Source organism: Dermacentor albipictus, chromosome 9 (genome assembly GCF_038994185.2).
Source record: "Dermacentor albipictus isolate Rhodes 1998 colony chromosome 9, USDA_Dalb.pri_finalv2, whole genome shotgun sequence".
In the NCBI taxonomy this organism is placed as follows: Eukaryota; Metazoa; Arthropoda; class Arachnida; order Ixodida; family Ixodidae; genus Dermacentor; species Dermacentor albipictus.
In genome coordinates, this window is record NC_091829.1 from 28,581,019 (window position 1) to 28,605,931 (window position 24,913).

General features: G+C 43.9%; 1 protein-coding gene across 3 annotated transcripts in view; it reads right to left on the minus strand.

Moving 5' to 3' along the window:
* Window positions 1-24,913, minus strand: part of LOC135917978 (tyrosine-protein phosphatase Lar-like) — a 691,474-nt gene that overhangs the window by 46,139 nt on the left and 620,422 nt on the right. For 2 of the 3 annotated variants that reach the window (XM_065451629.1, XM_065451630.1), the window contains 5 exons: window positions 23,075-23,365; window positions 17,764-17,864; window positions 14,982-15,177; window positions 11,131-11,415; window positions 8,534-8,839 (listed from right to left, as the gene is read on the minus strand). In XM_065451629.1, the coding sequence (XP_065307701.1) occupies window positions 8,534-8,839; window positions 11,131-11,415; window positions 14,982-15,177; window positions 17,764-17,864; window positions 23,075-23,365 (1,179 nt within the window). The remainder of the gene's footprint in view (window positions 1-8,533; window positions 8,840-11,130; window positions 11,416-14,981; window positions 15,178-17,763; window positions 17,865-23,074; window positions 23,366-24,913) is intronic. The other variant, XM_065451631.1, reaches the window with a different exon arrangement.

Below are 24,913 nucleotides of genomic sequence, written 5' to 3' on the forward strand. Positions count from 1 at the left end.
GATATGAACAAATTGACTTTTCCATAGATGCACGTTCATGAGCATACGTGCCCATAAAGTGTCCCTTTAATGCTAACACTACTCATGTGCAAGCTGTAATGTAGTAATATTACCTCTAGTTAGGCTACATTTAAATATGCCAGACTGTGCTTATAGCCCACAGAGACGTGTTTAGATGGTCTGACAACTTGAAAATTACTTCTCATATAACTCAAGCATGCATGCACTCTGATTTCACACTAAGATGTAACCTCACTAGTGCGTTTGACTTGTTTGCTTGGTAATGTATTTGATATTTTGTACTTTCTTGATATGTTTGAACAGTTTGGAGAACAATTACTGATAAAACCTGGCCACACAGGTGAAAGTGGTACTTATTGCTAAACAGATTGATTGAACATATTTTAATAACTGACTGATTAAAGTTGCTTGTTTGACTGATTAAACAGATGATTGATTGACCAATTGGTCGGCCCTGCTGCCAAAATAATTAGAACGCAGGCATCACAAACAAGTCACTGGTTCAATATTTCACCCACGAACGATAAAAGTTGTCTATTTGGCTGCTCTGCTTGACTTAGTGTGGCTGAATTGCAGGCAGGTATGTACTCCATAATGGTTTTCCGCCACTTCCAGATGGGCCAGGCAGGTATTTGCCCTCAGCAAATAAGTTAGTGGGCAAAGGTTAGTCGCCAAGTTACCAAATGCCCCCTTTATACAACATCTGAGTGAAAACAAACTACAAGTTTCCAGAAAGTTTTCTTTTTTTGAAGTTTTTAAGTCGCAACTACGTAACTCCCTGTACACAGAATATGCTGACAATGAATTTAACAATGAATGAGATGCTCACGTTCTAAGAAGCACCTAAAAATGTTCACAGGGGGCAAGTGATGGTTGAACATTGACAGTAAACACTGAGCAGAGCGATTAACAAAATGCAAGATGAAGTGTGAGAAAGAGAGCAAGAGTTTTTGTTCTTTCTCGCAAATGATATGAAGGTGGGAAAGGAATTTGGAGGCGAGAGTCTGGAAAAAAAAAAAGAAGTCAGCAAAGAAGATGGCACTATAAAAATATACAGGTAAGAGCATAGAGCAGCAAGATATAGGAGAGCAGAATGCAACACAGGGAGTGTTCACTGAAGAAAGGTCAAGACAGAGATACCTATACAAAGTTCAGCGTACAGTGGCCAGGAAATACACAGCATATCACCTCACCAATGCAACCAGAAAGAGAGGTCAGCTGCACAGCGTACAGTAAGGAGCAATTAGAGGCTATGTACAAATACAGCTATGGTTACATGCCCGCTGTGTACATATACACGAGAAAGACAAAGAGTGTAAAAGAAGAATAGGACAGATAAATATAAAGAGACAACCACTTTCCCGAAAGGAGACGTGCATCAACTCTGCCGGTGTGTGATGTGGCAGACCTATGCATGAGTCTGACGCTGCAAATACAGCGTGGCAATCGTTTCGGAGTTCAGTGTTGGGGTTGCAGAAGCGCTCGTGCAGTTGGGTTCTTAATGGTAACCAGCACTTTTACTCTGCTCGTAGAAGCTGGCAATTGTTGCACCAGTAATTACAAAAGCAGAGCATATTCACTGCAATCTACATAGGGTGAAAAGGGGAAAACCTTAAGACTGGAGACAACAATTCAACAAGCAGAGACATTGTTAGGGCAACAAATGCCAAAACTACAGCCTTGTCATGACAATCACAAGGTCCCTTGTCAAAATGTTGGCTTCTGTCCAAGGTGTCCCTTGTAAGGCCACTGTAGATATCTAAGCCTCCCTCTTCCTGTGAACGCTTTGTATTGTTTGAAACATATCTGCTATGTCTATTCAAAGCTATTTTCAAGATTTTATGCACTCATTAAGCAGTGCTGACATGGTCACTCCCCCCTAGACAGTGACACTGTTAGCTGAAGTGTGTTGCAAGAAGAACGGCACTACACTAAACAAAGACCACATTCCCAGACCTGTATACTGAAGCAACCTTCAGCCATATAAGGTCTCCAGTTGCTTGTTTAAGCCCCCTTTCAGCAACTATTCTGGCTTGCATTACCATGCTACTGCTATTATTTGCTTGTTACGATGATATAATATGAATGTTCTGCTCGCTATGACGACAGTACTTCTTTACAGGTCACGAACCCTCACCTTGCATTGGCCTTGAACAAGACACACCTTCACTATAATATCAAATTTTTTTGCAACCCTTTCTAGTGCCGAAAACAGAGTGCTATGGCTAATTTCTAAATAAGGTCTGCCACAGCACCCCGAAAGAGTCATAGTGAAGCAAATACGTACTAGTATCCACATATAGTACATCCACCAAACAGAAGTCAGCATACAAAAGCGGTGCTTGCGTCTTTCTTGTATGTAAGGTGTGAACTTATGCCTAGCATACATGTGTTGTCTGGTATGACGGCAGCTTTGAGCAGTCGACTAGAGACGTGCAATAAGAATGTCTCAATCGCCAGTCTGGCGGCGCACCATAAGAAATCAACAAATTAGAAAGAGAACAAAAAATGCTTAAAAAGCAAATTCTTTTTTGATGGGAGTTCTCTCCAGTCTTCATGTCTGTTGTGACATTAACAATGTACAAGAGAGCTTTAGCCTGAACGTATAGAAGGAGGATCAAACAAAACACAATGACAGTAAATAAGCACTGCACAAATCTTCAAGGCAGAAAAAATCTTTCAAAAAAGAAACGTATGGGTTTTTTTTGTAGCCTCAAGCTACTTTAATGTCTTACTCTTAATCATATCAAAAAGATGATGATGATTTGAAGCTAACGCAGGGCTGTTACCTTTTGGCTACATGCTACGTATGCATATGTAAGTATACTTGTGCATAGCCTCTCATCTGCATATTTTTTCACCTAACACCTTGGTGAAGGTGTGCGTTCCCTGTCCTTATCATGGAACTTCACAGCGGACGCTAGCTTGAGTTTCACTACGACTCTAGGCAAAGAAACCTAGAGTAGTAGGTTTCTTCACCTAGAGTCGCAGTGTTGGGGCCTCCACAATGGCTCCAACACTGCGTCTGCACCTTTCTACCAAACAATATGGTGTTTTAGGACTCTGAGGTATAAGCTATGCCTCTCTGGGCAGTCCGAAGTTTTCTTGTTTCCGTTTTTTACATCAATTTTTTTGCTTCCGATGGTATTTTTCGGACCCCTATGTGCTTAGTTTGTCGAAGAATCCAGCCAACTGCCCCAAGATACACTCGACGCGGCAGCCTCATCAAACCACCACAAAGGCAAGAATACATTAAGGCTAAAACTCTCTCATAAAGAAAGGAAACTATAAAGGAAATAAATGGTGTGACGCTGAAAATGTTCGAACACCTTGTTGTGGTATTGGAAAAAGCACCTAGCTATGTCTGGAATGTGTTTAGAGAGAATGAGATGGCAAAAAAAAAAAAAAGTGAAGTGAGTGCAGAAGTCACAGCAACTCACTCCGAATGACAAACATTTGTCACGTTCAAAATTGTTCACTCCCATTTGCAACCCGCACACATGATGAGACAGCTGGAGCAGCAAGTACAAGAAGCACCAAAAAGCAAGAACAAGCTGCTTGAAAGTGAAAAAAAAAATGAAAAACAGATAGCAAGAGAGTTGGGCACAGTAGACAAAGCCACAGACAGAGCCATGAAGTAGAAGACAAAGACAAAAAAAAAAAGGACTTGCAAGTGGCAGTAAGTCTGTGGTGCGTCTGCTTCAAAAGACCCTCTATGCCTGAACCCCCATGTCAGACAAGAGACAGACTGAAAGAGGCGGTAGAAAAAGAAAAAACTTCCAGAAAAAAGAAGTGTGTCAGTTGAAGAAGCACTGTCGTTGAAGAAGAGCAAGAAGCTGTGAGTGAGGAAGAAGAAGTAGCAGAAGGCGGGGCCAAAAAACACGGCCGTGTCATCGTCGTGAGCCCCTCCTGTGGGGAAGGAGTGGGTCGGTGAAAAAGGGGGGAAAAAAAGGACGGGTTTCCGGTGTGTTTGCTAGCTGTGCATGGTGTGAGTGGTGTGAGAGGATGGTGGTAACTGCTACTGCTACTGGACATTGCAGGCATGCTTCGGGGAGGAAGAAGTCAGACGACATTAACATGCAACCGCAGTGCAGACGACGGAGGCGTGCAGCAATGCGAAAGGGAAGGGGCACACAGCTAGCAAGTAGGTCAAAGTGTTTTGCACATGAGGTGCTGGACTGTTTTATCGTTCAACAATGTTGAGAAGGTTTCTGTCTTTCCATTATTTGCAGAGCTTGACATACGATATTATAGAATCAATGTGAGATCAATGCAAAGGGATCATTTTGAAGACTTGTTTGTTTCACAAGACGTTCAGAGAGTTCGGCACAGCAGCCAAGCTCGAGATAAGGCCGAGCTTGAGCCAATGCCAGAGCCAATGCCAAGCCAGAGCTGAGCTCAAGTGGCACTGAAGCTATGGAAAATCCCATAAAGGCCCTTAGGCTTATTAGAAAATTTGCCATCACAGGGCATGTCTTAAGTGTAGACTATTGTATTAAGCTCTCACACCATGGATAATTCAAGAACTCTGATGGTGCTACACCAGTGCCAAACGCTTTGACCAAGGTATATTGTGGCCGCAGAAGAGTCAAGATTTAGCCAAAGACAGGTGCAAGGAAGAAGGGATGGGACAAATAGAGAATGCACAGTGGTAAAACTAGGTGTGAAATCAGTGGGGGTCATTTTAGTTTCCTGCACTGTCAGAGTGACAATAGTGACAGAAATTTGCAGTCTTCTGTGTCATGAAGATTTGTTTACATTTTAAGTTCAAAGTGCTTAAGTTCAAAGTGAGATTTAGAAAAGATAGCAATATCTCACGGTGAATCGATAACTACCTATGATAGAAACGCTTCTCGAGGCACACTTCTACTATGGCAGCACCCTTGCTGCATCCTTGCTGATGAATCCCTTGCTGTCTAGCGCCGGTCAGGCTGGCAAAGAGAATGATTCAGCTTTCTCATAGAAACATAGTGTACTTTCACCTACCCTGGATAGATCCTGCATAGATGCATCATCTGTTCTATCATCTATCAAGGTCAAGGCCAGCAAAGTTACTTATAAAAACAACTAGTTGAATGAAAGTTGCTTAACCTCCATGTTTACGATGGATGCAAATAATTTACTGGGCAGGAATATGGACAGATGGTTCTAGGTGGATAACATATGTATTGAATGTCTTGATGTTTTCAGGCTTTAGTCCTTGTATAAAAAATTTGTGATAGCCTAAAGCAAGTCTTGCATTCGCAGAAGATTATGATACACACAATGCATTTTCACTTGAGCATTCATATCCATGCTAAGCTATCAGAAAAGATAATGATGTTCAATGATGATAGTTGAAAAATTTGCAATCAGCATTGTGCTAAATAGCAAATGAACTATGATGTAATTGTTAAGGCTTTAAAAATATTCTACCACTGTGTGTTTATATGAACCACAACTTCAATAAGGTAACTCCGTAACCCTCAGTGGTATCAATGTGTATTTGATACTAGTATAGCACCATGCCGACGGGTAACCCGGAGCCTAGTCGCGGCTGTAATGCCTGCCCATTTACTCGGTAGGGTGAAGAGAATCCTGGCTTGGCATGGTTGAGTAACAAACACAAAAATATAGCAGAGCATGAACAAGGACACAATTACAAATGACCATACAGATGCAAGCCAACATAGAAAAAAAAAAAGACAATCAAGAACTGGCTCAAGATTCGAAAAAAAAAAAAAAGAACACCTGGCAACAACTACAATTTTTTTAATGAGTTCCCTGTTGATAACTTGATACACTTGATAACTTTTCAAGGTAAGGATAACATTCCCCAAGTACATTCCCTGCGTCCTAATTCTGTCGTCTTTAACCCCGAATTCAGGACTCAATAGATTTCACACCCAGCTGACCATTGCATACTCCAAAAAAACAAGTAAAAACTAAAAGATAGCAGAAGGCAGTTGAGAAAGATATGGCCAGAAAAGAGAGGCTGTTCAACTCATAAAAAAGGGGCAGGAAAGAAATAAGGGATGTAAAAAAACAGAACTAACATCTTTTGGATCAGAAGTGAGTGGAAATAAATGCCCAGTGAATGAAAAAGTTTGGGACAGTAAATCAAGAGGTGAGAAAAGTAAGATAAAAAACAAAAACAAAAAAACCCACATGAGCATCTAAAAGCAAAAGAAAACTGTTTAGAAACAGCAAAGAAAGTAGACAACATAACAGGAAGACGTCTAAAAGGAGAACAAAAATAAAATGAAGATCTGCAAATGACAAGAAAGAGTGCAAAAAGGAAGCAAATGAAAAAATAAGAGAAAGGACAAGAATGTTTTGAGAAAAACAGGAAAGTAAGCAGTGAACAAAGAGGTTCCAGAACAAATGATACACTTTTGTATAACAAGGTGAATGAAATGATTTCATGAGAGAGAGAAGGCAAACTGAAAAGGAATGCAAGCGCAGCCACCGTCAGACTTTACCCATACACAGGATGGCATCTAGCAAAAAATGTCATGTTATACAGCTTTAAATCAAAGCGCCATCGTTCCTAATGAGCGAATGAAAAAGCAGTGCGAGGATCTTTTCGAGCAAAATTTAATTCCAACACCACAAAGCTGCTAAATCCAACTGACTTGCTTCAGTTTTTGCTTGCACCACCTTTGTGGTCCAAAGTCCAAAAAGAAGCTATGTGAAGGTGAAATTCGAGGAGCTTTTTTAATAGCTTTTCATGGAATTTATGGGCTTTCAAGACATAAAAAGGGACGTTTTGATATAAAATGGTTTTCAAGGGTCTCAAGGGCTGCTGTTAACCTTGCAAACGATTGCAGCAGCCCTGTAAGTGGCCATAATGCTCCTTGCCAATTCATACAATGAGAAGCAAAAAGCAAGAAGAATAGCTCGGAATTAATGAAGGACCATTGCTGAGCCTCGCCAACTACTACTCCTCCATACTGCCTAATTTGCAGTGCTGAGGTCTGGTTTGAAAGTAGATGAGTGTATAAGAATACAGAGCCAAACTGTGTTTGTGCAAAGTATGATGGAGGCTGCGCCAGTGTAGAAAGGCTGGTGAGCAGTGCACTTATGAGAAAGGGCACAGTGAGAAAGAGTGATGCAAAGGGCAGGAGGTGTAATAGTCGTGGGAGAGGGTTGAGGTTGGGAAGAAATAATGACAGAGGGATGGGGTGCCAACTGAAAAGAAGGAAGGAAATGAAATAAGGAATAGTATCAAGGCACTGTGAACGAAAGGGGAAAAGGTTGGCTAGAAAGCGAGAGAAGTTATTCAAGCAGGGTAACTCACAGTTGTCCCCCCAAAAAAGTTTAAACAGAGAAAAGTTTAGGTCAGAAAAGCAAGCAGGAGAGAGAGACAACGGGGTGGTTAAAGAGACCAGCCTTTCTAGCAATACTGTCACTTAGGTTCAGTGCAAGGTCTACATAGCTAGGCAATAATCAGAATCCTAATTGATCTTCTCGCAGATTCGGCAAGGTTCACTTGCCAACTCAAGTACACATGAGTGACAAATTCTGAATGGATTTGGGTATCATTTTTTCATGTACTGGAACATGGAAACAACTGAGTGCACTAAGCTCATACTTCGTTTGTACTTAGTGAATGTAAGTGACAGCTTAGCTAACAATGTTGCATTTGCACAGTCGACTACGGAAAAAGGCAGAGCTGACTTGTTACCTGTGAAAGATACACGAAAGAAGCAAACAATGAGAAAGGCTGGTCAGGGATGGCTGTCTCTGTGAACCAGTCACAAAGCTTCCACGTGAAACTTGGCTTTTTTGAGCACGCTGTTTGCAATACCCAGATCAAAAGATGGAGCGGTGTCTGTTGCTGAGGTTTTGAGAGAGCAACTCGCAATATTTAATATTGAAGAGCGTTTAACTAAAAATAAGTATGAATAACTTTGTGCCTACACACTAACAAGTGTGCCACACCAATTCCGACGAGCTATCAAGTGCTTTCCAATAATTGAGCATGCCACCTATTCGTGACTCACTAGTTGATGAAATGTATCAGACAATGATTGATATGTCTAGCAGCTCACTGTGGATAGCACCAAGATCACACATTTCATCTTTGCACTGGCACGCACCAAACACGCTGAAGGTATGCAGCTTGCTGAAGTGCTAAAGCAAAATGTGCCAGCGCTTCACTTAACACTGCCGCTCTGTGCTGTATAAGCTGTACAGATAAGGAAATTACTGGCGCCCGCAACATGGCTGGAAATCCTTATACGACTTCGGTAGCTGGCTTTGAGTGGGTTGAGAACCCCAGAGTACAAATAAAGTGATGAACCTAGTCGAGTCAGGCTTGTGTACGAGGCACTAGCTTTAGAGAGCTTTCTGACTGGTAGCGTTGAGAAGCCACGAGGAGAAGAATGAAGAGAACAAAAGCAGAAAAGTGGAGAGTGTTGGCTTGCAATCAAAGAGAGGAAAAAAAAAGGGGAATGTGCAAAAGGCGAGTGAGGAGGAAGGAATGAGGTAAGGGAGGAAGGGAAAGGGGCGTCCCCGCTGGACGACGTACCGTCCTCATCGGTGCGCACGAGAACCTGCGGGGAGGCGGGGCCATCGCCGACAGATGTGCCGGCGAGCACCCAGACGCGGTAGGGGGTCCACTTGTCCAGTCCAGTGATGCTGTGCGACAGCTCGGCGGGCCCCTTGAGCGCCTCGTAGGGCGCCGCCCCCGGGGCCGCGTCGGCGCGGATGTACTTCACCTTGTAGTACGTGATGGCGCCGTTGTGCAGTTCGCGTGGCGGCGGCTCCCAGCTGATGCGCAATGAGCGCGAGTCGAGAGCAATGCCGCGTACCTGCTGCGGCGGCGCACCCGGAACTGCAAGGGCCGTGCGCGTTGCGCCCCAAGAGGAGCGTTGGGGGAAAAGGGGGAGGTCATGTGATGCAACGGGAAGAAGAAGGAAGTGCAGAGGAAGAACAGGTGGTCGAGAGTGCGCTGTGTGATGAGCCAAGGAGATGGATGACACAGTGGAATGGGGCCTTGTACAAGACTGCATCCCCCCCCTCAGTGAGTTGTGCATAAAACCATCTTCTTACGCTTGGCTTTGCATCACTTTAGTGTACAGCCAAAGATCAGGGCTGGTAGTACATGCTTCGGCCCGTTTCTTCGCTTAAACGAACAAAAAGCAAGGCGCGAGCCAGTTTTATCACGAACAGAGTGATTTCGGCTGCAACGCGTACATTTCTAGCTTGAAAATCTTTTCGGACGTGAAGGTGCACTTCTTGTGAACTACAGTTTAAGACAAGGTTCAGAGACTAGAATAGCATAAAAACAGCAAAACCTGACACAGGATTGACATTTCAAGTGATATAAAACAAATGAACGAATCCTTTGAACATTGAGGAGTTTGCTCCCTCCGATAACTTCTGAACAGATGACGCACCCCCATCAAACATGTATTAACATGGCAGGATGGGCTAGTTAGTGTCTCACACTTTCAAAAGAATGGCGGAGTCGATCGGTTTCATACAGATCTTGTCGGCACTTCCTTGCACAGTTCACAGGCTACGAAAAAGAAGAGCATGGCCATGGATCTTTGAAAACCTTCAGCTCGCTGGGCTAGACCACTAATCAAGACTTTGCAACCTAATGAGCACTGCCATATAAACAAACACACTTAGCAAGTGCATGAAAAAAAATACGGCAGGAAGAAAGGGCAGAAAAAGTAATGTGTTTGCTCGTTATGTCCTCTAGCTAATCACTCGGCGCAAGTAAGCCCAGATAAGCTGCCCCAAAAAGATCACGAGTGAGGTCCATTCAGTTCGCCCTGCACTTCACGAACTAGTTAATGCTAGTTCAGTTGTTCATGCCAATGACACCTCATGACCTTGTAGTTTGTAAAACCAGTAAAACGACTGAATGATTAAACTGGCCGGAACCGCTTGTATGAACGAAACACAGCTAATACGAGTGCAAGCAATGCAGTGAACTTTTCCTGTGGCACTGTGTAGAATGAAAACACTCGAACATCAATATAAAAAATTATCAGATATAGCAAAGCAACTAAAATTTGGTGGGCTTTATTTCACGAAGTATTCTACTGCTACAACAAAACTGAGAATGAAATAATTGAGACAAGATAGGTTAGAATGGAGCGAATATTTGCTTGCTCAGCAGCTCAAGTTACGTATTCTGGCACCGAAAATGTCACTTAGCATGAAAAAATTGAAGTCATACATTCTATATGGACATGTTGGTAATTTAGCGTAGCTTACGTGCCACGTATCGGCACAGCAAGAAGCCGATTGGCCATCAAAATCGACAGGGGACCCTCTGGGCGTGTTCCAATTATGGCCAGCACTGTAGACAGCCTATGTTGACACCTAGGACGACAGCTTCGAGTTCAAGCACTGGAACACATCAGGAAGACGTCACTGTGGCTTGACTCCACTTCACGTTTCTAAGAAAAAGCTAAAAGCACACATTATATTTGCAACTGTTTAAAATCGTTTTGCGTGTGGAACTATGAAAAACACAATGTAGCTTACATTAAGCAAATTAGAAAAAGTGGCTATGTTTTCTTGCACGCAGATGAATTTCCCACTGTGTTTCCAAGCATTCAGCTCAGCCACCATCTTGTTTGGACCGCAAAGTAGCCAGCATAAATTTCTTTCTTCCAATTCTGCATTCGCAAAGCTGTCTCTTTTGCCCATTGCATTTTTTTTTGCATAGACCTAATTTCAAACTTCCTTTTTTTCCCGTTGAAATCAGCATGTATGCATACGACAAACACTGAACATATTGTTACGTTGCAGAAGTCACATACACCAATGTATTTATGAAATTTACAAGAAAGACAACAATGCATAAACAAGATGGCTGTCGAGACTGATTCCACCTACACACGTTAGATCGTCTTCTTCTGAGTGGCGCCACTCTTGGTTGCACCGTAACAATATAAAGAAGCAGGTTTTGTGTAATCGAATGTAGCAAAGCTTAATCCTTCCCAACCAAGTTCAAGAAGTGCAGGTGAATTGAATGGGCCTGTGATCTTCACCAAACTGTCACGACAAGGAAGCAACAGTCTAACACTTTCTTTAACAGGCAAAAAAAAAAAAAGGAAAGAGATAGAAAAGAATAAACCAGCAAGGGAAGAGCACTGTACTCACCGTACTGGTCCGTCCGCACAGGCAGGGGTGGCGTGGCAGCGCCCTCGCCCGTGCCCGAGCGGGCCGCCAGCCAGATGTAGTACACGGTGTCCGGGTAGAGCCCCTCGAGGAGGAAGTTCTGGCCATCGGGCAGGGAACGCTGTTCCTGCTGCTGAGTGAACGTGTCGTTCCAGTAGAGCTCGTAGCCCACCACCATCTCGGCCGGGTCCAGGGGACGCGTCCAGTTCAGCTGGATGGCCGTCGGAGACACTGCCACCGCCTTCAGGTTGCGGGGCTGGCTTGGCACTGGGAGGAGCAAAATCGGCTGGCCTGATGAGTCCTTGATGTGAGATCTCAAATGTGTGGAAGACTACAGAAACAGCACAAAGACAACAGGCAGAGAGGCAAAGGAAAAAACAGAAAGGTTAAGCACAGACCACAGGCAGAGTAAGACAGAACACGCAGCATCCGTGTTGTGTCTTTCACCATCCGTCGTCATTCTTGCGCTATTTCTAGTCTTCCAAAAATGTACCAACTCGCTCAGCTATCAATTCTGCAAAATGTCAGTCGAGTTAACCTCTTTGTTTTATTGGTGGCTATACATGAGTTTTAGATGTGAAGGCTCAAAGCCTGGTTGCACTCATGATTGTGACAGCGGCTGGTCTAAATTAATTCTTGACATAAATATCAAAGAAGAAACGCGAAATCATATGTCAGGGGATCATATCAATGAGGTTCTTCCAAATGAATCAGAGTCACGTTTTCGTGCTTTTTCTGCCCTGCTGCTTTATTTGACCCACCAGATAATTAGACCAATTGCCTCTGTCCCGTCAGAGTAGAATTAATGGAAGTCGACTGTACTAATATCCTTGTGTTTATTATTCATTACAGCAAAGACGTTTATAACCAAGTTGCCAGAGTCGCAAATATCTGCACTATCAGTGGTGCTACACTATAATCAATACATTTTCCAAAGACTCCACACATGCAAAACATGTAGACGAAACAGCTGCGTGTACTTGAGATTCAAACAAAGCACGTGACCTGAATGTTTACATTCACTTAAATAAATTTACAAATGTTGAAAGGTTCATGTTCGAGGACTCACAGTCTTTGCATGAAGCAGACAAAGTAGCACAGACAAAAAATACTGTACTTATTCGAATCTAGACCGATAGTTTTTTTCAAATAATCATATTCCAAACTCTAAGGTCGGCTTAGAAAAAAACGTGCGAGTTTTTCATTGAAACTGCTAAATATGGTGCATAGCTAGCGACATCTAGAAAAGTCAGTGTCGCAACCGCTACTAGTCATGCCAGTAGCCAACTGTACACAAGCGATGGCACCAAGCAGGAGATGCCACTAGAGTGCCACTTTCAAGTGAAAAGTTGTGATAGCCGCTGAGGCATCGTCGAACCTTCAAGCCGGGCGGGATTTCGGCGTCGACGAGAAAAACGTCTGTCGTTGGAGGGGACAACGACAGCAGCTTTTTGCGTGCGCCGCAACAAGGATGGCATTTAGCGGACCAAAGAAAGGCCGTCACCACGAAGGAAAGACAGTTTTGGCCGCCTTTGTTCAGACGTAGAGAGCAGCTGCCCTTCCAGTGACAACAGAAGTGCTCCAAGTGAAAGCTAGGGAACTTTCGAGGGAGCGAGGCCTAAAGCCAAAGGATTTCAAAGCCAGCCGTGGCTGGCTTCAGAAATTCATGAAGCGCTTTGGCTTCAGCCTCCGATGTTGCACTTCAATCACCCAGAAGCTGCCAAGTGATTTCGAAGGAAGCTGACAACTTTTCAGCGCTACGTGCTGTGAAAGAGAGAAGAGGCAGGCTACAACCTTGGGCAAATCGGCAACCGGCTGTGTATTTAAAATCGACCAGACGGCTGTGTATTTTGATATGCCAGTTGCGTACACCGTGAATGAAAAGGGTGCCAAGGAGGTGAAGGTGCACTCTGCGGGCTACGAGAAGCAGCGCACAACTGTGATGCTGTGCTGCACAGCTGATGGACGTAAACTCCCTCCTTATATGATATTTAAAAGGAAGACACTGCCTGCTGAAGAAACTTTCCCAAGAAATGTCATTGTGCGGGCAAATGAGAACGGGTGGATGACGGGTGCGATGGTGGAAGAGTGGGTTAAGATTGTGTGGCGACGGCGTCCACGATCCCTTTAGACAAAGAACTTGCTCCTTGTCGTGAACTCTTACCGTGGGCACTTGACCGACAATGTGAAGGCTGCCCTCGCCCAAGCGAACACTGACCTCGCTGTCATACCGGGCGTCATGACGGGCCAGTTGCAGCCACTTGATGTCTGCATCAACAACCTTTCAAGAATCGTCTGCCGAAATATTACACGGAGTGGTTGGCTGACGAAGACCACATGCTAACGGCAACGGGCCGCATCAAACGTCCATCGCTATCGCAGCTGACGGGCTGGGTAACTGCAGCGTGGGATGACATCCCAGGTTCTTTGATTGTGCGTGCCTTTAAAAAGTGCAGCATATCTAATGCGCTTGACGGTAATGAATATAGTGCACTATTTGAAGGCGACAGTGGCAAGGAACACAGCGACAACGTTGAATGAGCTCTGCCCGTTCAGATTCAATAAATACTGTTTGCATTTTGTGAATGCTGTCCTTCCTTTCTTTTGTTCGGCCGACATTCGAGGTAATATATTTTCTTTTTGTTGGCTTCGGACTTTAGGGGGTCGGCTTAGAATTGGGGTCGGCCTAGATTCGAGTATCTATGGTACACATACAGGGAAGTTGTCAACTAAACTTTCAGAGTTGCGCAATTACTTGCAATTCCTCACAATACCACCATGAACTTCAGAGCTAATGTAGAACGGCGAGTGAAATTTTGGATGCTGTACAGTGTCTCGTTAAATTTGTCGGACTGATCCACCTGCGTGCGATGTTGAAAACATGGCAGCTGTGAACCAAGTTGCCGCCATTCAAGTGTTGTCCGTGCCCTCGCGAGTAAAGGATTATCAGTCGTGTACCCGCAGTGCTGCTACCACTTTTTCTTTTCTTTTTTTTTTCCCCAGAGGGATAGCTCTACTACTCCAGGTACAAACCCAGAAAATGCCTCGTTTCGTAAATCTGACCTTCAAGCTCAGCCAAGGTCAAACTGGGACAATCTGCCACTACCAGCGACTGTTTCGTACGCCACACGGGTGCTGATATCTTGAAAGCGAACTGCGATGTGTACAATGTGCGCCGAGCGCTGGTAGCTTAACACGCGCTATGCTTTCAATGCTTAGTTCACGTTAAAGCGAGATGCAGCATGAAGGTCAGTTCACTCGCTGCTGCTGCTGCCGCGCCGAGCAGCGTCTGTGTGTTGTCTTGTGGTGCAATTGTAGATGCGGCAGTTGCCGACGGCGCCGAACAGCATCTGTGCCCGTTCTTAAAGCAAGCAAAACCGTGCTATCGCTTGACAAACTTGTTGAAACCACGTTCAACCATGGCAATTTCTTTCTCTGTTTTCTTGTTTGTTTGCTCCATGTCTCCTCCTCCGTCCTTGTGTTGCTTTCGTCGCTCTCCTGTCCCATTGGCCAGCGCACCACGTTGAGAAACGCACTTGCTACCATGCTTCTGCGCAGGATTTTCTCGCGGAAGCCCGATTATAACTGGCATTCCGTCTCGCAATACTGCACTATAAACAGTATGTGTATATATTGAGTTCAATGGGAAGGTGAACGGGAGTACAAAAGGTTGCATTATAGCCTGTTCTACAGTATAAGCGATCACGTTATAAGCGGTCTAAGCTGCATTATGTAAAAAATAGACCTCCTTTTCTGACCAACTGATTGATTGATTGAGTCACCAAGTTTTTAAACCTCAGAAATGTTGCAGAAGTGTAGACAGCTATGCTCACCGCCCTGCTGGGTCTTGACTTGCACGGGCGACGAGAAGGGACCTGGGCCGCGGCTGGTGAAGGCCTGCACCCGTATAGTGTAGATGGTCTGTGGGGTCAGATTGCTGATGGTCGTCAACTGGTTGTTGTCAACTGTTTGTGCATTCCACGACTGCGTGGGGATGCTGGGCTGGGTCGTGTAGTACACATTGTAGCCCTGCAATGAACGGCAAAGGCCACAGAACTTTAGCAGTGTGTTCAATGGGGCTGGTTGGTTAATCTTTAGAATAAAAACAGGAACGGCGCGACATAGAACGAGCGAGTAAAGAGCACAGGACAGAGCGCTGACTAGCAACCTAGTCAGCGCTCTGTCCTGTGCTCTTTACTCGCTCATCCTGTGTTGTGCTGTTCCTGTTCTTATTCTAAATGCCATAGTGCTCTGCACAGGCTTACTGGAAAAGAGCCTGTTACAATCGTTTAACACTCAGAGAAATGAAAGCAAAAATTCTTATCCACCCAACTGCCCGAACCTACGAAGTAGCTATGTGGTACAGCCAGATGGATGCTGCAGTTGTAGCAGGTTCGTGCTACAGCTGTGTGGATGACTAACAAATCACAACTTCGATTTTACCCTTCACGAAACTTCATGTGCTTTGTGGCTTCTGCAGCACAGATTCATTAGGGGAATGGTGTGACATTACCCTGAGATTCTTTCGACGTGCACAAGGGTATGTATGTGAAACGGTGGGGAATCGTGTGGATTCAGATTGTGACACTTCACCAAGTCATTTGCCTTACTACTGATTCACGAGAATCTGCTGTCGGATGAGTTGGGTAAGCATTCCTATGTAAAGAGAGTTAGGATCAAGAAGCAGACATACACACGAAGGAAGGTGAACGTAAGGCTTTTGTCGTTGCTCATACCTGTTTTTTCAAACTCGGCTTCTATGCAGAACGATAATATGAATTTGGTGCTTAAGCTCAGTAAACTTAAGTCTGCTGCTGCTCAGGATGATCGCTAACTTGTTCTAGTTCGCTGGCTTTGTCGCTGAAAACCGTGTGTACATTTGCATACATAAAGCCCTTCACTTGAGCATGTGCTCTCATATGCATGTCTGTGACCACAAGGGAGGAGTGCAGCGTGTTTAAAGACATGTTGCCGTATCATGACTCATGCAAGGTGTTGTGATAACTGCATTTAGGTGTTACGTTTGCTATCTAGCAGTAAATTGCCCCCAAAATCTGCAAGATGTATCCAAGGCACAATTATCAGTGAAAATTTAACTCCATGTTCAATGGTTTACACAAGTGAGCAAGTTCGTGAAGGACCTTACGGGTCCTTCACGAACTTGCTCACTTGACTGAAGGGTCTCAACTTGTGGAGCAACTGAAGGGTCTTCAAGTTGCTCAACTTGAATGAAGGGTCTATTATGGTTAAACATGTAAAAGCTGCTGCGACGATCAGTGCCTCAAGTGGAAGAGAATGTGCTACCAAAAATGATTGATTGACGTTACTGTGCACGCTAGCACTTCACTTCTGGATGTGATTTTCATCAGGGTAGCCACGCCTACACCATCCACCACAATAAACAGTTAGACCTCCATATAATGAAGTCGGTAAAATCGGCAATTCGCTTCGTTATAATGAAATTTTGTTGCACTGAAATTTGACCTGTTATGCAACTAAGTACAGTCACTGATCGATTTTTCACACATGGAAAAAGGCTGCAGAATTTTCCAGACCAGATTATCGAACAACCGAAAAAAGCAGATTTGAGTAAGAAAACAATTCCTTTTGAGAAATTTTAGAGTCGGCGACGAATGATATGGTTTCGCGCCACGTCTATATATTACCATCGGTGGCACGAATTTAAGAGAAGCCAGCCACGCTTTCGCACGCAATCCGCTCTAACAGCTGATAGCGTCGCCCACATTGGGACGACGCTATTGTGAAAAGCGCCCGCAGCGGGGAGCAAATGCTTCGTCTGCTTCTCGCTTGAAACTCGAGATTACGCAACCTCCAACACTAAATGCGCAGAAAGATAGCTTACATGATGCCACGCGATTTCGGCACGTCCATTCTTTGCACACACGACAGATTATTTCTAAAGCAGGGTGCACGGCTGCGTATGTGCTCAGCCGCACTTACAGCCATGCGCAGCCATTGTCAAAACATGCACCAGAAACTGAGACATGCGCCAACTTGTCCCCCACTCCGCTCCCGACCCCCAACCCCCTTGCATGCGCTTGATCGCATTACTGCAAGCTCGCTCCCCTCCCCTCCCCTCTTTCCCTGTGCTCGCGCGGAAAGGCGGCACTAGCGAAGCCACTTTCTTTCTTGTCTCACCCTCGCAAGCTTTGACTGGCAGCTAAAGCACACAGAGCGCGGGGTGCGATAGGATCTTGTCACGGTTGCACTTTGAACAGAAAAAGCTGGGGCTTCACTTCCACGGCCGCTTTTGTCGCAGGGCTCACAATTTTAGAGGTGCGTTTGCGCACAGCTGCTTGTAATTCAATTCTTTGACCATCTGCGTCCACGGAAGTTTCTGTATATTTTCTCAGTATTACTTTGCAGCGGCAGTGAAATTTCGTTATATTGAAATCGCATACAAACACACTTCCTTACACTTCCTTACATGTACACAGTGTTCTATGGACAAGAGGTTAAGAAAAGTTAAATACCTCATTACATCGAGAATTTCGTCATATGGAAGTTCATTATACCGAGGTTTAACTTCACTTCTTTCCGTGTCAGTATCATAAGTTTCCAAGAATCGCATGAACCTTGGCAGCAAATGCTCACCATGACCTGGCCATTTGGTTCCTTTGGAGGGTCCCACTGAACGACCACAGTACTTGAGCTCAAGGTTCGTGCTTGTAAGTTTCGAGGCGCGCTTCCGGGCTCTGAAAGTCGAAGTGGAAAATGGTCAACTGAGGAAAGCAAGTCAGGAAAGAAGCTTGCTGCAATCAAATTAAATAGCACAACAGAAAAGTGAGCTCATATCCTTGTCTTAATTTGCAAGGGTTCTTCTCTACAATTGCAATTTGGATCGACTGATGGTGACTACAGGTCACTGTTCAAAGAAAGACAAAGTACAAGCTGTGCATGCTACCACTTTGCTTCTGGATGCGATTTTCATCAGGAAAGCCATGCCTACATGATCCACCATATTACACTTCTTTCTGTGTCAATATCATAGGTTTGAAGACCGCAAGATCTCAGAAAATATAACATTTTTAAGCAGTTCGTGACCATAACCAGTAAAAACATAAAGCACTAAATCTTGTTTACATAATACTACAGGTTGGAAATCTGTATGACAGGCTATGAAAATACTAATTAAGCTTGCTTTTTGAGATCCCATGGTTCGTAAAATTATGATGCTGACTGTACATAACCAATCCTTTGTGGCTTGATTCATGGGGTTTAACACCCTGAAGCAACAGCAGGGCAAAGAGACATGCCTTAAAGAAGATCTAGAGGCTATTTTGATCACCTGGGATTTTTTCAACGTGCACATCATATGTGTATGTGAAAATGTTTTTGCGATTCCATCCAAATGGTCAGGAGTAGAACTAGCTAGTCCTTATTCTCAAAGACAATGAGCCACTGCTCAGCACCAATACTCCAAAATTTGGACTTTTGCACTATTCACCATAAGGAAGGCAATATGTCTTGTAGAAAAGTTGGCTTAACAGTCATGAAAATGGTCTGTTCTAATATGTTCTTTGCAAAGCTGTTAACAAAAAAGAGATACCACTTACTGCTCTAAGTTTAGCAACTGGATGCCTGTACATAGCTTGTGCAAGTTCTATGCAAATTTCTTTTCCCCTGAAGGAACCAACTAGATTTGTGGACTCTATGTAAAGGGTTATATTATGCATAAAATTACACTAATTATATTCAGGCAATAAGAAACTGTTCAGATGTTCCCAGAGAAACGTCTTCTATCTCGCCAACTTTGACAACCAACTACTACAGCATACAACAATGTTCCGCTGAAACGGCATGAAATTGTCTTGTGCGACCTTTACTTTTACTGGGAGGAATGATCCGACACTTAACTTTGAGCATCAATCAGTCCCTGAACAAATATTTAAAAAATACAGCCAATCTCAGTTTTATTTCATCATCGCATAATGCACAAGCAAGAGTCACAGAATTGTAGCAGCCCACTGATTTCCACATCCAAAAGATTGTGGATTGGGAGGATGACCCACGTAGGCTTTTTGTTACTCAATACAGCCGAGTCAAAGAGAAAAATGAATGTCAATGTGGAGGAATTAGGAACAACAGGGACATAGAATCAGGAGAGGAAAAAAAAGAAAAGAAATCCACAAGGACTTGGGGCTAAAATTGAAGCTACAGAGGAAACTTTCTTTCTTCTGCTTTTTGAAGTGCTTGTCAAAAGTGTGTTCTAGCACAGTGATAACGTACCAAATGTACACCAGAATATTGAGAGACATATCAGGAAAAGCAGGCTCTACTGGCCCCATCTTGTGGCACTTTGATCAACCATAATGTACTAGATACATTTCTGTGTCGTATCACCGATATATTCTAAAAAAAAAAAAAAGGCGTGAACAATTTCTTTGAGAGGATTGTGTTGCCATCGACAAGCTTACATGAACACATAAGCAGAATCTGATTGCGACAACGGTTCTATGCACTTAAGTAAAGCATAGTATCAAAAGGTGCCGTCATCAGAGCTACTCTTTATGTGCACATTTTCTGCCATGAGTCTACGCTGGTATGTCTCCACTGTGCTGACACAAATCTAGCCCCTACAATATGCTGAGTCTTTTTGCCTTGCTTCTTCTTTTTTCCCTGACATTTCTTGTCATCCTGCAATGCATTAAAGTGCTGCCAAGAGCTGCTTTGCAATTATGTAACTGCAAGCGTATCTTCATTGCTACTTAAGGCCAGAAGCCATTCACTACAAATTTGCGTTGCAGATTTCCTACCCTCGCCTACAGGCAGTCACATCGCTCTATTTTCTTTTTTTCTTGATCCATACCATCAAACGTTGCAATTCTCCATCAGAGAATGTTGTGAAGATCAGTTAACATTGGCAATGTTGCACAGATGAGCATATCACAGTGATAACCAAAATCAAAGGTGATGCGAGCCATTTACAGCGGCCCTTGGTCAGCTCAGCGACTACTAGCATTGCAAGGAGCAAAGCACTAACGCAGCGCTTTTCGGGCGTGCACACTCCTTCGCACTGCCCGCCGTGCACCGGCCACGCCCTGCTAAAACTATCCAGCGCTACCCTCGTCTGCTGCACGATCGATTCAAAAAACAGCAAAGAAAGAGAAATGGAAGGGGCTCCAAGGGAATACGGGAAAAGGGGTAGGGGGATGGTTTGAGAAAATGCGAGACAAAGCATCTGGCCCAAGCAGTGCTGGCACTTACTGCTCCCTCCAGCCAGATCCGCTGATGTTTACGGGAGGCGAGGGAGAACGACAAGGCAGCCAACGAGACGAGAGAGGGGACAGGGACACAGTGAAAGGGGGAAGCGAGAAAGAGAGAACGGAATGAAGGCGCAGTCATTACAGCAGCACACGCACACACACACAAGCAGAAGCTAGCTGCAGCAGCGGCAATGGCAGCAGCGGCAGCAGCTTCACACATCAGTCGCTCGGCACAGCCGAAAACAGCAAATGAAAAGCAGTGCTTTAGATTGTCTGAGGCAGCAGCAATGCAACGCGGCATGACTTTTTGAACGGTCAACAGTGGCCAAGCAAACAAAGGAAGCCTCAAGCGTAGAGCCACAGTTTGGACAAGAGAACTTGTCTTAGTCAGGGCTGCACACCAACGAAGACAGGTTCCCTTGTGATAACGTCGACTCCAGGCCAAGGCTTCTCCTGTTTGGCCACTGCTCCTAGTCACTTCTTCAAGCCTCCAACTTCCTTTGAGCACTTTTATCTTGTTTGTATGACTTTCAAACAACACATGGAACCATAGAGGCAACAGGTCTCAAAAGCCACAACACAAACATTACTATGGGAGCTCTCACAGAAGAATGAAGGCAAAAGTCAGGATTGAGGCTCTTTCATAAAATCGTCCAGCTGCATTATATGGAAAAATCAAGAGGTCACTGGATCACAATGGGAATATAAATGTAGGATGAACCTTCTTAAATGTAATCTTTCCTAAAGCAACCTAATTTTGGAGCTTTATCTGCTAGGGTCATTAGCTAAAAAAATGTTGCTTCATATTTCTTTCTTTTTTCTGTCTGCTTGTGATTTAAAAGTTGTAACTAAATGCAAATGCAACACTTTTATATGATTTGCACAGTAAGATCATGAAACCAAATGCTCAATGATTAAAAATAAAATAATGTAACTTTTCAGAGTAGCTGGTGATAAGCGGTGCATGCTAATCTCATGTGACTGCAGCTCTGAATTACATGACATGGACCACTTCAACTTGCAAGAGAGATAAAAGATTTTCCTAGTTCATGAAAGCTGACCAGGTTGAATTAACCAGTGCTTAAGAAAGAAGCAATTAACACAAGTGGGTTATCTCAAAATTAAAGTGCACTGTGGCTAATTCTGATTATTATAACCAAAGACCAGACTATGGGCAGCAACACACAAACTTGAATAGCAAACCGGTCGATGCACACAATACTGACTAGAAGCAAACCATGCTTTATGCGCTCTTAAAAATACGTCATTCCATTCCACAGTAATAACTAACACTTGTCGGGTGAAATTCTTAAAACCACGCTTAAATGCTCCAGCCACTATTCTACGATTTGTACAAAGGCGTTGGGTAACAAAAACTGACTAATGTTATCACAGACAGCGCAAGCATTTCCTGTGTCAGGAAAAGTTTAACACTATCCCACAAAGCCAGAGAATTAACAAACATCAGAGAATGTTGTTAACACATCCATGCAGCTGAAGCAAACGAGTAACCCAAACCTTAGATGCTCTAAAAAAAGCTGTTTCACATCATTAGTTCAGATCAGCTTGGCGAAATTCTATTTTTAACACATTGATAATGAAACATAAAAATACCCCCCCCCCCCCTCCCCCAAAATGCTTATTTTCTGTCTAAATGTGCAAAACACATCAATAATAAGCATAATCATTGAAACAAAGAAGATGTTCCGACAACTTATTCGGCAATAGACGGAAAACACAAGGAAATAAAACTAATAGTGGCTTCAGTCCAAGCCACCTATGGCTCCATCAAAATCTGCAGAGGCAGCTCTCGTCATAAGTGAACCATAGGTGCACATTTCATTTGGTTTACATCACATGTCAGACACCACTGCAGCTAGAGATCTTGGATCGATCCGTCTCCTCTGACCATCACAACAAAGCAAGTTGCGTGCCAAACTTCATCCTTGTCCCGTGTTCCGGGACTAAACCAACAGATCACGCTTGCTGCCTTTCATTCAGTGCTGGCCAAAGACATTTAGCCAGGAACTTCGTACTCAACACCGAAACTCAAAAAGAAAAAATTTTCTGGTATGTTGCCTGTAGGCAACGCTCGTCAATCCTAAAAGGTTATTGTTCCTCAGGCATCCCAAGTTGCGTTCCTTCTTCTACAGAAGTAGTTTACCAAATCGCCATGTGTTACAAAAGGCATATAGTGCATGAATGCACGGTTGCTATGCTGCCTGTGGACTTCAGTGTGCAAGACAGGCCATGGCTCACCTTTGTTCTGTGCTTAGGGAAATGTGGTTGGCAGCACATCACACATCCTGTTACACCATAATCTGTGTAAGACAGAGTGTAAATCCCTCAAGCCTCATCTCCACAGACATGATTATGACGTGGAGAGTGCTTTGCGACTGATCGTTCCGACAGGCTCTAGATTTGCTCGCAGGAGGTGTCAGGGGCACTTTTCTCACGTTACAGAGGACACGGGCCTGGAGTCCAAATGGTAACATGATGCACCTTAGTATCGACAGAGGAACATGGGCGGGGCAACAGCCTGCATGTCTGCTAGGCTAAATTTTCCCATCTGCTACGAGTATTACTACACTCACACGCACGCACCTGTAACAAATGTCAAAGTTTGCCCTTATCAGCAGCCTCTAGGACCATCCAATCACAACTGAATTCCTGCCAAGTCGAAGCCATTCAAAGCCAACCTGTTTCCCCCGTCGTGACGGTGACCGGTACGGTAGGGGAGCCCCGACCCAGGTCGTTGACGGCGATGACGTAGAACTCGTACTCCGTGTAGGGACTGAGGTCCCTGACGTGGTGATACGGCATGGTGATGCCACTCGTCTCGCTGTACTCGCGGTTGGCTTGACGTGGCTTGTATTGCACCACGTAATAGCGAATGTTGTCCGAGCCGCTGCCCTCGTACGACCACGACAGCCGCACTGATGTGGCTGTTACGTCGGAGACGGCCAGGTTGGTAGGTGGCCGGGGCAGTGCTGATGTGGGAAGGAAGAAAGAGCAGATAATGAAACAAACTGATGCCTGGCATGGTGGAGCTTGAGGGGAGACAATGCTTGAGTGACACTACAGCCAAATGTTGATACAAAGAACATGAATATTTAACAAAGTAAATCTATTACGCTCCTTGCTGCTATAAATGCATACTTAGTATATGCTTATAGCTAATAGAGGATATAGCGAAGGCATTTTCCATTTATGTTACGAGTGAAATACAAATGGAACACAAAGAACAGAGATCACGACCACCGGAAACTACCACCAATGTTTGTGTTGTCTGTGTTTTACTCTTTGTGTTCCATTTTTACTGTGCTGGTAACATGAGTCAAGAATGTAGTGACCAACTCGCTCGATTAACAGCATTACCAAGGTAAATGTCATGTCGGAAGTTATGTCATGTCATGTTAAAGGGACATTAAAGAAGAATTTCAAGTTAATCTCTGTTATTAAATTACATATCTGCAATAGAAAAACAGCCACCCTTGCCATGAGGGGACACTGGTTGAACTAGAAAGGAGGCAAAAACCAAAAATTATTGGCACTGCAGTCTTGAAGTTCCGAAAGCAGCTTACTGTCGATTCAATCGATTGCAACAGCGTGTAGCTGGGTCTACTTTCACTATTTATTGTTAAAGGAGGACAGCATTTTCACATTCTCGAGGACTCAAAGACCCCAACTAGCAAGTTTAGAGAACTCTTCCTGAGCTATTAAAAAAAAAAAAAAGCGAGAAAACACTTTGAAACGCATAACATCACACTGACTTATCAAGCACAGAACGCTTGATACGACCTTCACGAGAGGAATGTTTGGCCTTTATTTTTGGCACTAAACAAATAACCTTTCTTTTTTCCAGCAAAATCAATGAATGAAAGTAGGGTTTTAAAAATAATCTTTTACCAAACTAAATTGATTTAACGTCTCTTTCTATACTTAGTTTCGTACATAGCTGGCAACTCTGTGAAGGCTAGGTATACTTCTCTCAGTACCAAGATTTGCAACCAAGACATAGTGCACCACCAATGAAAGACGTAGGTACGGCGTCATGTAACTTGATGTAACATTAGGTCTCATACTTTTATGTCACAAAATATGTAAGTTGAACCCAGATACATCGAACCCACATATAACGAATTACTGTGTAACGAAAAGCAGTAAAATTCCCTTGAAATAGTTTGTATGAAATTTTAATTTCATACATCGATTTATCTATACATCGAACTTTATTGTGACCCCTTCAGATTAGATATATCTGGAAGTGACTGTAATTACCACATTGAAAGCATCCCAAGTCCGAACCTATCTGCCACTGCATCAGTAGAGAGAGAGACATTCCTGTGACTAGCGGCCACAGTGCACCGGTAGCACTAGCAACTGAAATATAGTTAGAATCTCGATGATAAGATTACGGTTGATCTGAATTTCGCGATGATACAAATTTTTAAGATGTTTCGGACTGACTACGTTACATAAGATACGCTATGATTCGGGATTACACCAACAGTTTCTCAAGCATTCGCGGATGATAC